Source organism: Onychostruthus taczanowskii, unplaced genomic scaffold (assembly GCF_017590055.1).
Source record: "Onychostruthus taczanowskii isolate IOZ18803 unplaced genomic scaffold, ASM1759005v1 scaffold142, whole genome shotgun sequence".
In the NCBI taxonomy this organism is placed as follows: Eukaryota; Metazoa; Chordata; class Aves; order Passeriformes; family Passeridae; genus Onychostruthus; species Onychostruthus taczanowskii.
The window spans coordinates 613678-629661 of NW_024498597.1; the positions used below are offsets into that span (position 1 = coordinate 613678).

The 15984-nt window shown below is 41.8% G+C and overlaps 1 protein-coding gene across 4 annotated transcripts in view; it reads right to left on the reverse strand.

Annotated features, from left to right (window-relative positions):
• The window catches only part of NCOA6 (nuclear receptor coactivator 6), a 37312-nt gene that overhangs the window by 17394 nt on the left and 3934 nt on the right, over positions 1-15984 (reverse strand). For 2 of the 4 annotated variants that reach the window (XM_041398183.1, XM_041398184.1), the window contains exons 2-9: positions 14467-14619; positions 14090-14363; positions 11066-11221; positions 10299-10421; positions 8754-8882; positions 7122-7937; positions 4300-4446; positions 2254-3373 (exon numbers count right to left, since the gene is read on the reverse strand). In XM_041398183.1, the coding sequence (XP_041254117.1) occupies positions 2254-3373; positions 4300-4446; positions 7122-7937; positions 8754-8882; positions 10299-10421; positions 11066-11221; positions 14090-14324 (2726 nt within the window). In that variant the 5' untranslated portion in view covers positions 14325-14363; positions 14467-14619. The remainder of the gene's footprint in view (positions 1-2253; positions 3374-4299; positions 4447-7121; positions 7938-8753; positions 8883-10298; positions 10422-11065; positions 11222-14089; positions 14364-14466; positions 14620-15984) is intronic. The other 2 variants (XM_041398185.1, XM_041398186.1) reach the window with 2 other exon arrangements.

Sequence of the window (15984 nt, forward strand, 5' to 3'; positions counted from 1 at the left end):
GGTTTCATTCCTGCCAGTTCCAAGGCAAGAAAATGCTGAGCTTGCCCAACCACGTGAGGGAAGCTGAGAGTAGGGAGGCAGGAAGGTGTTACAGCCAGCTTTCACTGCACTCTCCCTCTTTTTGCTGGAGAATAAACTCAGGAACTTTTGTAAGAACAGCTCCCTTCTTAGTGCTTCTGTAAGGATCAAGTATTGATTTAGTCCATGTAGAACCAAAATGCTCATCCATATCAGAACATTCTGGTTCCTTTGTTAATTACACCAAAATCTGATTCAAAACCTTATTTAGGAGCTGCAATTGAGTTGTCACAGCTCATTAGAAAAGTTATAATTGAAACTTCTTCTATTGTGAAAACTTTTTAATAAGCAAATAGTCTTGTGAGGCTTTGCAAGCTCAGAGGAAGAGCTTTAAAGACACTTTTATTGATATTCCCAGGCCACACTGAGACTGGGTGCTCATCAGAAAGACCAATGAAAACAAAATCATAAGAAGAGTTTAATTATTAATGGATTTTTTTTTTTCAGAAGGTGGTGCCAACTCATCTGCTCCCTCTGAATGCTCTGTCACTTCCACAGCAAGGCACTTGCTACAGCAGTGGTTACCATTGTTTTATTGGAATCTGTTTGGACTGGAGAAGGTGGTGTCTGTGTTAGGTTTCTAAGTAACCCCAAAGCTGCAGACTGGCCGCACACTTGGTGCTGGCCAAATTACCCAGGTTTCCACATCTGGCCACAGATTGTGTCCTCCTCCAGCTGTAACCTGAGATCACCCAGCAGCAGTGAGGACCTGACAAGCCACACCATGACTGTATACAGCTATACAGCAGAGGCTTGAAAAGCTTTGTTCCCAGGCCTATTAAATTAGCATGGTTTGCTTTACCTTACAGAATTTCTTAATTTTATTTTTGTATTAGTTAAGCCAATTAATGATTGTCACAGAAGATCACTTGCTGTATACAATGTGAATTTTTCAGTCCACAATTAAAATGTCCATGAGATTATTAATTCCACCTTCACAAAGGAACATTGACACTGCAGAAAATGCAGGCCGGGGCTACACACTGAATAACCAAGGGAAAAGTTAAAATATTGAACAGTTGCTTAGTACTTGATGAGAGCTTCTCTTTGCACTGAACTGAACAGGTGTCCCCAGGAAAGGCAGCATAAACTTCAGCTTAAAAACACGATTATTCAAAGGGGATAGACTGGTGGAACCAGAGCCACACCAGGATCTTCATGTGCTATTGCCACCTTTTTGTTTGGTTCTAAGAATTTAATTTTGATATTTGAATATTTCTGTGTTACAATTTTCTGTGCAAATTTTTTTTTCATTTTTCCCTGATTGAAAACAATCCCCCCAAGTACCATCAGGAAGATTCCTGTTAATGTCCCATGGGCTCACCAGGATAATGAGCATCACTGCAGCATCAGGACAATTAAATAAAGCATATCTGCCTTCACTCTTTGAGCTGAACAATGGCACAGCAGCAGCAGCTACCACTCTGTGCTGGGTGACAGTGAACTGTCAATGGCAAATGCTTACAGGACAGCTGGCCAAGAAAGACCACGCTGGCCAAAGAAGGAAGAGATTCTGCAATCTTGTATTTTCACTAAAAGACACATTCATTCATGATCTTTCAATCTTTTCCATTGGCCTCCTCCCTCTCAAGAGCTGTAGGGTTTTTTTTTTTACTTCCTAATATTTGCTAGGCCAGGAAGACCAGCACTGCTTGGATCTGTTAATCTCATACCCAGAAAGTACCACATTCTTCCCTCTAAATTCTAGCTGCAGCTTCAACTAAGAGAGAAGTCAGCTCAATTCCAGGCAGAAATGTGTCAGGATATGCACATGATTCAGGAAACAACCCCCCAAAATCTGTCCTGCACATGTTTTATAGAGGCTTCTAGCTCTTTTGAACATACTTCCCTCCCTTTGACTGTGGCTGTCAGACTGCTTAAAAGAGACAGCCTCCTCTTCCAAGGACTGTGGCACCATGGGCCACATGCTAAACTTCCTTCACCCAGTAAAGGTAAGGAACAGTGCTGGTACAATTGGGTTTATAACTGAGTTTGGATATTTGCACGTTATTTTTAATCTTGAACATTCCAATGACTGACTCTTGAGAGAAACTGCTACAATATGAATAAAATACAAGTCCTTTCTCACCCATTACTTGCTGATAAAATATTGACAAGATGCCTGTGGGAGTTTCTTCATGCCCCTTATAAAAAACACTGTAATATTAAACCTACGTTGTTTGTTCTAGCTGTTGATTATTTTTCTTCTTCCTTGGAGGCTTCTTCTTCTTTGGCTTGTTGGCATTCTGGTTATTCTGTTTGTTGTTCACACCAAAGTGCCCTGCTGAGATATCGCTCTGGAGGAGGTTAACCAAGAGCGGACTTGTGAGCGTCACATCTTTATTGACAGGAAACACAGGGTTCTGCCCACAGGAAACCTGATTCCCATTGGGAGTTCCACTAAACCCTGTATTGAAAGGCAGCCCGTGGCCAGAGAAATGACTGCCTGAAGCATTGCTGTTTCCTTGCATTCCTTGCATATGAGAAGGCACCATGTTTGGCTGCTGCACAGGAACCTCAGGTAACATCTGTGTCAAGTTCCCATCGCTGTTTGTTGTGGTCGCAGTATCCCCAAGTTGTTGAGAGATGTGAGGACCCGGTCCTGTGGGTCTTAAAACTTGCCCTTGAATTCCCATCACCTGAGAAGGATTCCCGTTCACGGGGCCCTGCTGTGCCATCATCTGCCCAGTGAACTGCACCATGTTTCCTTGCATGTTTGGGGTTGGTCCTCTCATCAGTTGAGCTGGCCCCGTCATAACATTGGACTGGTTTTGAGAATTAAAAGGCTGTTTATTTCCTTGCATCTGAGTGCTCATCATCTGCTCCATCATTGAGTTTTGCTGTAGCAAGACCTGGCCCTGAGGTCCCATCATCTGATTATGTGTGGACATCATCTGCTGTCCCTGCTGGGGAATCATCTGTTTGGGTGGGGTCATCCTCTGGGGAGAGGGACCAAGATTTTGGTTTTGGGGTGTCACCATCATTTGGCCTTGTGACATGAGCTGAGTCCGAGAAAGTATTATCTGGTTTTGAGGGTTCAGCGATCCCTGAGCCTGAATGTTCACCATCTGTCCTTGAGAGGACACGATTTGCTGATGCATCCCCATAAGCTGGGACTGTGGTCCTTGCTGAGGCTGTCCCTGCATGTTGCCCATGTTAACTTGTGGCACCCCACTAGCACCAGCCTGCTGGTTGTTCATATTTCCATGAAGTCCCATTAGATTGGTCTGCATCATATTTGGTGGGCCATGTGTTGGTTGCATCTGAGTTTGAGGAGGTCCAGATCCTTGGCCACCTTAAGATAATAAAAAGAAAATACCAGTAAGAAACTAATTGGAGAGGTGCAAGAGTTTTGATACCTTTAAATGCTGAGTACTCCAAAATTGCTTTCCTCCCTTTTCCAATAAACTGGTATATCTCACACATTTGCAGTCCTGGGATGCAAAGTTTGATGCTATAGATAGCATGTCAGTTGTCAAAACAGAACATCATACATCTCAAAATAAAATCTTGGACTGGTACTTCCCCTGTATCCCACTGCAGAAGACAGAACAGAAACTTAATTTCAGTTGTTATCTGCACCTAAATTTGAAAATCTTCCCTAATGTCACCTAACTCAGCAGAGTAATTCCTAACCAAAATGAGCTTCAAATCCTGAAGATACTTTATAATGGGTTAAAGAACAAATGCACACAGAGTACTGATGAAATTGCATCATCAGGGTATCCATAATCCAGCCAAAAGACTAATAATTGAGTTGTGAAATGGGGGAAGACATTTGTGAATTAGACTTCATTTTCACACTTTAAGAAGACGTCATAAATTTTCAAAGGAAGTAATAAATAATATTTTCAAAGCAGAACAAGATTATTTTGCTATTCTGCTTCTAAAATAATTACTCTTTTTTTTTTTTCTGGGCAATAAGCTCCTTTTGTGTTGTATCTTTATCACCCCTTGCCTCCAAATTTCAGTGCTACCTTCCATTCAATTTCCCAACAGCTGCTTCTGAAGCCCAGACTCCCAATCCTCATCAATAATAGTCGGATTTTGAGAAACATGAGCAGCCTTATGCCTTTCTTTTCCCTATCCAGCACTACACCCAGAGTGCTGCTGCAGCCCCAGCCAGCAGCTCCTGCTAATGGCAGGAGTTTAATGGTTTGGGAGCCGCGTGACACAGGGAAAGGTGCTGCAGACGGAAAATGGCCAAAGCTGAGGTCACACCTGTGTGCTGCACGCTCTGGCCGGCCGGCAGCTGCGCTGCTCCGCTGCTCCCTGGCGTTCCTGGAGCTGTGGAGGGCACCTGGCCCTGCAGGAAGTTCTGGTTAGCCTGGCCTGCAGGGAAGCCCGGGGGGAGCCGCTTGGGCATTCCTGAACACGAGAATGTTCCGGTTAGTTAGTGGAAAATGGAAAGGAAAAAATAGACTAAATCTATAACTGGAGAATACCTTTGAGTCTGTGCTGTCATATGAAATTGTTTTTTGCCAATATACAAAATCCACTGAAGAGATTTATAGTCCTTACCTGTACAACAATTCTGTGTAACAAATTACTATGACTAATTTCAAACTATAATTTAAGTACAAAACTTATTACCCAGAGAAGGTGAAAAGTCCACGTTTGACCTTATAGAAGCTAGAAATTGAAATAACATGGTTTGTTGCTTTCTGCTCTAATGCATCTTTTAGCATTCCCTTAATTTATTCAACGTACAGAAACAGAAATAACTGGTATTCTTGTTAGTGATGTGCTCCTCTCACCAACTCTGACACACCAGGCACACACTCCTGATCAGTGCTGTTTTGTGCACTCACTCAAAGGGCCTTTTCACCCCAGAGTGGGCTGAGGAACCCCACGGTTCAGTACCTCCAGACCTGCTGCTCATTCAAATAACTCTGCTATTCCTGCTGCAAGGGCAAGGAATTCTTTGAGGCACTTAGGTGGCACAACCCCCACACTCTGGCACATCCCAACATCGCTGCTGCCCTGGGACACAGAGAAAAACCTCCCCTCTGCCTGCCAGCATGAGCAGCAGCATGGATGGATTTAAGAGAAGCCACTTTTGAACTCACTGTCTACACAATGCCTCAGACTTCGAAGCAACCCTGCCCACCCCCCCTTTATTTTCCTGACCCAGTGCCAGAATGTGACTTCAATTCCTTCTGCAGTTACAGCTTTCTTGCACATCTAATTTTACTGCTTGTGCTAATTATCTGGTTGTAATTAATATTTCAAGGTAATCAAGTCTATAGGCCAAACACCAAATATATCTGCAAATACAGAAACAGACCTATTTGAACACCATATCACTGCACTCCAGCTTTGGTTCTGCTAAACTTTTAGGGATGTTTTTCACCTAGGAATGCTTGAACTGAGAAAAAAAATAAAGTGTTAGCTTGGCCTATTCCAAATGTGATATAAGTTCCAATTTGCTAAATTGGCTGTGTGAAATGCAAAGCGTTTGAATGCATTCATTTACACCAAACCTTTAAATGCAAGGTAGTTTAAAAATGGAAGGACCTATAATGACAAATTAACCATATAAATTGCAGCAAAGAATGAGCATGCACAGAAGTCAGGCAAAAATCTCAGCAGTGGGATCAACACAGCTTTGCTGAAACCAAGGAATTCTGTCTTTTAAAATTACCTGAGGATACAGCTCACAGCAGGAATGTTGATTTAGCAATAAGGTCTAAAATAAGACCAAAAAACATATTTTGATAGTTTATTTCTGGTGTGACTTTAAACTTAAATAAATTGAGGTTTGTTTGTAGTAGGTTTAGTTAGGAAGTAGAACATGGAGATTATACTGGCTAAAGGTCATGGCTAAGATTTCTGATGGGGACATATGGCTGGTGAGGCAAGACTGTAGGGAAATGTGACTATAATAAATAACGAATAACTGCTTCCAGATGGAGACAAAATAAGATACATCAAGTGCAGGGCACTGGCAGATCCCAAGAGAACCTTGAAACACAGAAAATTCATTTGAATTCAAACAAGACCCATAGTACAAACAGTGAAAACAAGAAGCTTGTCCAGATCAGTAGACCAAGAAACAGGAATTCCTTTCAGTGTTTGGACAGATTTTGGATGTACAACATGAGAATGAAAGATACTAGAATGTACTAATGTGTGTGTGGGTGGACAAAGAATATGGGCCATAAGTACATAAAGAAATTATTTCAAAGGCTTAAGCAAGAACTGGTGTATGGGACCTGGGAACAGTCATCCAAGAGGAAGATGAACAAATGGGTGAGCAAAGAGAAGCATGGAAAATCTGCATGGAAATACAAAGGGCTCAAGGGGAAAAAAACCACCAAGGACACAAAAGAGATCCTGGGACTGACAAAAGAAATGCCTTCATTGTTAGAGAAGAACTCTAGGAGTAGTAAGGAAAAGAAGTGAGTGCATTGGTCCAAAGAGAAAACTAAAGACAACACAGCCAAATGAGAAATTAAAACATCCCTTAACATCTTAATTTTAGGACAGGGAGTACAGCAGCATGGCAACAATAGCTTTTTCCTCTTCATATAGGAAGAAACTGGTGACAAAGACAGCATGAAGAAGAAACATCCACAGCTTAGAAAGGAAGACGCAAAACAATGCCTCACTTCTGCAATAGAAAATGTAAATAATGACAGAGGAAGGTGAAGAGAGAAAAAAAATGTTTCACTACACTCTTGCAAAAAATCCTCCCCTTTCCCCCCCAAAAAAGAACAACCCCAAACCTAAACAAATCCCCATACCATCTCTGAACATCCTAATCTTGCTTAAAGGCAACAGAAGAGCTGTCAACAGGATGACTGGCAGCAATAAGTGCAATGCACACAGCAACTCCTCCCTGACCCTTTGGGCATCTCTGTGACACTGCAGGACAGAGACAGAGTGATGTGGATGCTCACTCACCAATACCCACCTCATACTCCACCTATTTGTTGATTCTGTCTCATAAAGGATCTTTTCAGAACTAACAGCAATATTAGTTCTAGACAATTTATGTTTCTTTTCCTTTTAAAATAAAAGAAGGTCTCAGCACTTCTTACCTCCTAAACCAGGGTGTAAACCTTGTGGACCTTGGTTTTGCTGCTGCATCACCATGAAGTTGGGGGGTACATTCCCCTGTTGCACCATAGGATTACGACTAGGAGAACTGACAGGCTGCTGGAATCCCTGGGGAAGAGTGCTACTCTGGGGAGGCCTTGGTCCCAGCTGCTGCTGTGTCTGGTTAACGGTGGGAGATGAGGCAGGAGAGCCCTGCTGGAAGGAGGAGGGAGAAGAAGCAGGAGACTTATTGGTCAGATGGGGTTGTTGTAGTGGTGTAGGAACCCGAGAGGGCCCTCCCTGAAGGCTTTTCATTTGAGGAGCAGTAAACTGGCCGGGATTGCTCATCTGGGGAAAGTTTGAGTGAGCCTGAGAAGCTTGCTGGCTTCCAAAAGGATATGGAGGTGGAGGATGAGTAGGAGTTTGTACTGTTGCTAGAGATGGTCTTGCTTGAAGCTGCTGCTGCATTTGTCCAGGCAATGGGGCCTTTTTCCAGCCCTGATTTACTGTCAATGTACCCAGTGCTCCCTGGGTTGGAGGAGGCTGAAGTGCTCCAGAAGGAAGATGGTTCCAGCCAGGGGGAACTGGAACCTGTGCTGGTGAAGTGAAGGAAGGTCGAATACCCTGCTGTTGCTGCTGATGTGGCTGGGGAGGCCGATTCTGCAACTGCTGCTGCTGTTGTAGCTGCTGAAAGCTGGCTGAGTTCATCTGCCTGTTTACAGGAACTGATTGCATTGAATGGAGCTGAGGAGCTAAAGATCCAGATGGATGATTTTGTTGCTGCATATTTAGCCCAGATAAGAGTGGGTCCATTGCATCTAATAAAATAGCAGACAAAAATAATTTTTAAAAAACCCTACCACAGACAAAACCCATCCCAAAACAACAAAGGCTAAATTGCTTGCTTGCATTTTCTTAACTCTGCATAAAAAATTCATACTCCAGAGAAGCCATGTCTTATAAATTATATCCTCTAAAATAAAGCACAACAGCCCCACAATTCTACAGACTGATGTGAGCCTTCTACACACTCAGAACTGCAGAATCAGAGTATCTCAGCTGGAAGGACCGTTGAGTCTAAATCCCTGCTCCTGGCAGGATCACCTAAAATTAACCCACAGGACAAAGAGCATCATTCAGACACTCCTTGAACTCTGTCAGTCTTGGTGCCATGACTACTGCCCTAGGGAACCTGTGAAGAATAACTCCCAAACAGTCACACCCACCAAACCCCCAACCCTTAACTTACCAGTCTATCTACCCTTCCTGAAAAGAAGGGAAAAAAGAGCACCAGAAACATTCCTGCCTCATTGAACTAATCCTTCTCTTACCTTCAGCTAAACATAAAGCTCAGTCGTGACAGTTCAAGTGCAAAAATACAATTGCCATTGCTCAACATATTTGAACAGAACACCAAGCAAGCTGGTGACTTATTAGGCACCCAAATTATCTGAAAAAATTTAACAGATTAAGGGGGAAGGAAGGTTTGCACAGAAAGAGTAGCTCCCAGAAAGGCATGGAAAATGCTCCAGAACAATTCTGGATACTCTCATGAATACACACTCAAGACTATGTGCTGAAGAATCAAAGTTTAAGAACTTTTTCAGATCAGTATTATGGCTAAATTTTACCACCTGGCTGTGAGGAAGGCCGAGGTGTTCGTGGCTGCAGCTCAGCACTAGCACCACTTGCCACCATAGAGGAGGGCACATTTCCACCCTGGGACATCATGACAGCTGCAGCATTGCTCATTCTTATTAAACCTTAAAAAATAGAAATAGAAATCATCAAGACTTACAGTTACATAGAGAAGAATTTTAGAATTTTTCTTTTAGCAAGAAAAAAAATATATTTGTCAGTAAACCACTTCTTTAGACTTCAAGAATTGTTTGTCCAAAATAACCTGAGGATACACCTCTCTGTCTGAAATCTCAGATTCCCTGGTATCAAACAAATAAGTTCAGGTCATGCTGTAGGTCTTTCTTTAACAACAAATTTTAAAAAAAGAGTATAAATGGAAGCACTACTGACTCATGAATTAATGTGAGCCTGACCTACCACTCAAAGCACCAAGTAATAAGATTGTACCAAAGCCATAAAAAGTAACTCAAGGTTTTTGCAAAATCTGAAACTAAAAAGTAACTGAGGTGTTGCAAGAGGAAAAAAAAATTCAATGTTTCACTTCCACAGGCTGTAATTTTCTAAATGATTGCTACATTGCCCTGTTGGTTCTATTGCTGATGTGTTGCTGACCTGCAGACAGGAAATGAAGGTGCTGATCAGTACCCTGGAGAGTAGAGCCCTTAAAAATGCTGTAGTCTTGTTAAGGACAAAAACATCACTGCTGTTTAATTAGGTTTCTACAAAGCTGAAATGTTCTTTCCATTCCTTCTCCTCAATGGCCACAAATGCATCTTAGATAAACTGACCAAAAATGCTCCTGGTTTAATTGCTTTAACTTCCATTTACTAAAATATTAGTTATTTATTCTGCCTTATGATTCAGCTATTTTAATAAATTAGATTGTAGCTTTCTCTGTAAAAACTCTTTGTCAAATCTGAGTGTTGCAGTTAAAATTCCTTATGAGTATACAATACTCTAAAATATAGTTTAAAAACTACACATTTTCATAAAAATCCCTTCTTTATGATCAGATCTCAAAAGTTCATCAGAAAATAAGAAGACAGTAACAATGACAGTGTCCTGTCCTTCCTATAATTCCAGTGGATTTAATCAAAGTCAGTTTATTGCATACTGAATCAAGACTTATGCACATTTCCATAAAGAGAACCAAGCAGAATACTGTGAAAATTTGTGCATATTTCAAAGTGAATTCACTACACTCGACTAATCTGCTTCAACAGACTGAATGTAAAAACCCCAAACAAACCAACACCCAACAAACCAACAAAACCCCAAACCACCACACCCTCAAAATACCTGAAAACAAACCAATGGGCCCTGCCAAAATCGCTCCAATGTCTGTGGGACACAGTGCACCCAACAATCCATTTACCTGACACAGGACATGGTTTGACAGCACGGAATAAGACCAGACATTAATTTAAATGGCAATTAGAATCCTGCAAAAAAGAGTTGCTGTAACCAGTGGAGTTTCATTAGTCCAGCAGTAAATTTTGAGTGTCTGAAGCACCAGGAGCAGCCCTGAGGGGATTTACCTTGCCCCCCCTGCATGGGGAATCCCGTGTCCATGCGCATGGCGGTGCTCGCTCCCAGGGGCCCGTTGATCCGCACATCCTGGCTCCTGCTCTGGGCTAAAGCCAAGTTGATAGCACCTTCCCCTAAAGCAAGGCATAGGTTGGGTGAACAGGAGACAGAAAATCAGAACACAGACTTTTGCAAAAGGACATTCAAGAGATGCCGAGGAAGGAAGAACAGGCTTCACTTCCAGTGCGCACTTTAGAAGGACACTTACACATCACAGCACTCTTGTGGCTTTCAGTTTTAAGAAGAACAAATGTAAGGAAGGAAGAACAGGCTTCACCTCCAGTGCGCACTTTAGAAGGACACACATCACAGCACTCTTGTGGCTTTCAGTTTTAAGAAGAACAAATGTCATGACAAGCATTACCTGCCCTTGATTTCATTCTGAGGGTGCTCCTGGACAACTGTCCAGAATGGATATGGTAACTGTGAAAGCCACTGAAAACTTGTCTTAAAGAAAGCCTCATATGAAACAAAAGGGAAAGGGATCAGCCAACCCTCTCCTAGTCAACACACAGAAAACGTTTTTCAGGAGGGTTCCTGGTGCCCAAACATTTCCAGCTTTCATTGTTATTAATAGTAAATGTTATTCTTGAAAGAATATAAGTCCTGAGCTATCTTTTTCACTAAAGCCAAAGGAGTAACTTACAAGTTTTGCAGCACCAAGTACACAAAACTGCTTTTGAGTCTGAGCTTTGGAAGCAGGTTTGGTGTGAAATACCTTCGATCTGAACGGACAGAATGCCCAGGTCTCGGAGCTGCTGGTTGTTGTTCTGAGCCAGGATTCGCAGCCGCTCGGCAGCTTCCCGGGGGATGTTGAAGGTGACACGAACGCTGTTCCAAGGCTCTATCTTCTGCACTTTTAACTTGTTGGACTCTTAAAAGAAAAACAATCAAAGTCAGTGCAAAGGCAGTTTTCAAGCACATCTGATGAAACAACTTGGTTAAAAGGTTGAAAAAAATGAAACCCCCTTTGGCTTTGAAAATTGCCGGTGCTTAGTCTCAGCTACAGGAGATTTTTCCCCAGACAGGTGTATAGCAACCAATGCTGCCAAACCACACCAGGGATTTTCCAAAAAATTAGCAGTAAAAAAACTACTCAAATGACAGCCAATGCAATAGACAACAGAATAACTTGATAGTATTACTTAATAATTGAAATATTCCGTGGATAAACTACTTTGGAAAGATTAAGAAAATACCTAATAAAACAGATTTCATACAATTATAGGTATTAGGTTTGGGTTGGAAGGGACCTTGAAGTCCATCTCATCCCACCTGCTGCCATGGGCAGGGACATCTTCCATTATCCCAGGGTGCTCCAAGACCTTCCAGCCTGGCTTTGGACACTGCCCAGGGATCTGTGGCAGCCACAGCTGCTCTGGGCACCCTGTGCCAGGGCCTGCCCACCCTCACAGGGAACAGTTTCATCTTAATATCCCATCTAAAATCTAGACTCCTTCATCATAAGGCCATTCCCCCTCGTCCTGGCATTCCACCCCTTGTCCCAAGTCCCTCTCCAGCTTTCCTGCAGTCCCTTTAGGCACTGGAAGGGGCTCCAAGGAGACCTTGGAGCCTCCTCTTCTCCAGGTGAACACCCCCAGCTCTCCTAGCCTGGCTCCAGAGCAGAGGGGCTCCAGCCCTGTGATGTAGCACAGGGGTAATTTGTGAGCCAGATGAATGTGGGAAAAACTGACCACAGGAATTAAATGCTTGAATGTATTAAATATTTGCTCTACAAATGCTTGTGAAACCTTTTTTTTTTTTTTTTACAAGACCAATGCCAACAGACTCCTAGCAATATTTCATTGATTTCTACCTTATTATTTAGTTTTCTGGGTAAGTATTTCAAATCCACTGCCAAAAAGCATCTCAAAGTCATGCAAAATATTCACATGCAGGTTTTCTGAACACCTGTTCTACAAATGAGTGTTTCTACATAGATCAGTGGTTTTCAAAGTAACTGCAGAAAGGTCGGGCAGTTGTGTTGGATACATTATCCAAAGTGATATTTACCTAAATGATTGCTACAAAATGCAGTTAAGGACCATTTAAAAAATACTCCAAATACGTTTCCAGTTTCTACCTTTCTATAAAGAAAGTTCCTCTCAAAACAGAAAGCATTGACCCAAATTTTCATCAGCCAGCTCCTCCACTGTAACCTCAGATTTACTGAACATGTGCTAACTTTTCAGGTCTGAAAAACATGTTAGCTAAGAATGCCAACACTCAGTCCTATTCAGGAAGCCCTTGTTCACCACTAATTCACTAAGCCCCTTTTGCTGCTACAGTAATGGAATTATTAAAGTCATCCTCATTCCACCCATAAACCTGGTTTTGGCTGGAAACATGGCAGGAGGAGTTTTAAAATCCCATTTTGTGGAGGTTTGAACAATCCCATATTTTCTGTTATTAATGTTCCAATATTTTACATAGAAAAATTGTATCATTGGTTTCAGTATTTCTATGTACTTGTACCCAAGTTTCTCATTTTTCAAGCACAGCATCTGCCAAGATAACCCCATATTATTTACTAATTATGCATTCAGGATATTTTGTTTTGCTCTGAATCAGTTTAAATAACTTCGCACATGGATAATTTTCAAATTAACTTGACATTGATTTTAAAAATTTGCTTTCTCAGCTGAGGTCTGAATCATGTTTATTAATCCTGGCATTAATATTTATGACAGGCTCAGCATGCAGATGTTTCTGTATAACAAAGATGACCACGTGCAGTTATAGACTGAATTTATTTCATATCAAAAATTACACAACTGATCTGTGGTACTATACACATCCCTTTACACCAGTAATGGTCTGTTAGTTTACATCTCCTTTCAACTGTTTGTAAGACACAGATCAAAACTGGTATTTCTTTATACTATTTTTGTCTTATCCCAGTTTTTTTATTTCTCTGAGCAACAGCAAGAACCCAACAAACTGATGCCAGCTGACTAGATGGACAAAATTGAAAGAAGGAATAAAGTGACAAAGAAATTCAGTTTGGTTATTGAGAAGTAACGTGCTATTTTCCTGGAAAGGTGTTTGACACTGTTGAAGAAAACAATCAAGGCTACCTAACTGAGCAGCCATCAGTAATCAGCATAGGACCTTCTGCAACGTGCTCAGACAGCAGACAAATGTCTTTTTCCAGATCTAAACATGCTGGTAAAAGATGTCTCAAAAAGGTTGTTATCACTGACTTGCCAAGGAGCTGTTCCCAGAGCTGGATGAGCATTCAGGGGTATATCAGGGCACCACCCATTCCCCAACACAAATCAATCAATCAATCAATCAACGAGTCAGGTAGGGTAGGTCAGAAAAGAGCAGTAATGTCACAGGTACTGGGAAGTGAACCCATTCTCAGATGAACTGCAATAGTTTAAACTGGACAGTTTGGGCAGTAAAACATCTCCTGTGTGAACAAGCCTGGTTTCACTTTTTTATAACACAGCCATGTGTAACAGAGGGACATGAAAGAGAATAAAACCAGGCAAAATGTGGAAACAGAAATTAATGAACTTGCTAAATAAATCAGTTTTAAACAAGAAAACAACTGCAGACACTTGTAATCTGCATTTCTGAGATGAACAGCTTGCAAATTCACTAAGAATAACCCCAACAAATTACCATTACAAACTAAGTTGCTCAAACGCAGTATAATCTGTTTTTCATGCAAGTACCCTGACTACCTAAATAAGCATTTTAAGGACAGCTGGAGAGTGACAAGAAGGTACATTACCCATGTGTAAAAGGCCAGGCACATTCTCCAGTATGGTATCCAGCTTCTGCTCAAAGTCTCTGTCACTTATATTTCCTTTAAAAGCTACAAAGATTGTGGAATCCCCAGAAGCAGCCTCCTGTTTCAGTTCATCTTCCTCCAGTCCTGAATCAAAATCCACCTCTAAGTCTTCCATAGCTGAGGAGTACAAGGAGGCATATGTATCTTTTAAGTTAGGTAGATCATCCAAAACCATTGTTTCCAAAATGGGAGCCTATCAGACGTCAAGGTGATGCTTGGAAAGGAAAAAGAGAATTATAATACATATAATAATAATTGTGTAAGGACATTAACAGTTGCTTTCAATGGCACATTTGGTCACTGACAGAAACACCTACCTGGTGACCCAGTATTGGGCTCTGTGAGACCAACTGTGTGAGCCTGAAAACGGTGGCCATGGCAGTGCCCAAGCTGTTCCTCCACTAGGACAAACAGAAGGGGGCTCCTGGCAGAATCGTGCTGCACATGACTTGAGAAGTATTCCACTTGATCTGAAAGACGGGTAGAAAGGAAGGTAGAGGAAAAAAAAATCAGAGGAAAATGAATTTTATTCATTTCTCCATCAGAGAGGGGACAAGCAAGCACCTGGTACCAAAGCTGTCAGTGTCTGACCTTCATGAGACTAAAACTCACAGTGACAGCTGGATTACAGAATGATAGGAAGAACTGCAAAATATAACTTCAGAGACTGCAGATGCAATAGGTCCAAAGCAGTAGGAAATCCACAGCATATTTTTACCAGGAGAAATGTAGCATTTGAAAAATATTTTACTCACACCCAGCTAAATCTCAGGCATACTGTGCCTACTTTCCTGAAGTTTGTAAAGATTTAGGTGTTTTCAGCTTCTTATGCATGTAACAACCTGAATTCTGCTCCCCCTGTCACAGCCCACAACTCCCACTATGCCCCCACATCACACTCAGATAAGAATTAATTCAGAAAGTCAAGTCCCACACCTGATGGATCTTGCTTAATGAAATGTCTAAACTTTGAAATAAACTTTGACATTATGACATTAATCTAAGCTGTTACAGAAGTAGAATCTGTGATAAAAGTATCCCTAAACTTTCAGTGGACACCACCTATGTTGGGATACACGTATTCCCACTCCATCACGAGGGCAATGGCACTGTCCTTTCCAGATGAGACATCTGCTCTAACACCTAGCACTTTGCAAATACTGCTAAGAGATTCAAACCACCTGTAGAAACAGCCAAAAAAGGGACCTGTTCCTGACCACAGTCAAAATCAAATCCATTCACCAGCCAGTACTGTCAAGATTTCATAACTCCAAAGCTGTGTGTATTTGGCACAACCCACCCAGAAGGTTTAGCTCAGGACAACATACCCTTGAACAGGATACAGACTAGGGTTTTGGCAGAGGTTCAAGCTCCCAACACAAAACCACAACTTTGAGATGAAATGTGAGCTGCAGATACTGGCCAGAAAACAGCCTTTTCTAATAAAAAAAAAACCTAACAGTGTTAGAAAAGCACAGATTCAGCTCTGCACTGTTTGCACACTCACACAAGGCTGCTGAAGGGACAATATTCCAAAGGAAAAATCAAGGGTTTGAAGTCACAAATTCCCCAGAGCTTTTGGTCAGATCTCTACACATACACTCACTACATTTACAAAATACTGTGATTTTTTTTCTCCCTTGCAACCCTATCCCCCACCAGGCAATCCAACAGCACTAAGGCATAATCCCCTATTTTACATGGAGTTACTCTCTCATCCTGCAGCACCACCCTTCATCCTCAAATCTCAGATTAAAAACCAAGTGAATTTTGTCTCTCAAGCTCTTCTGCAGTCCTGCATCAGAAAATAAGTTCAGCGTTTCACAGGTACTGAT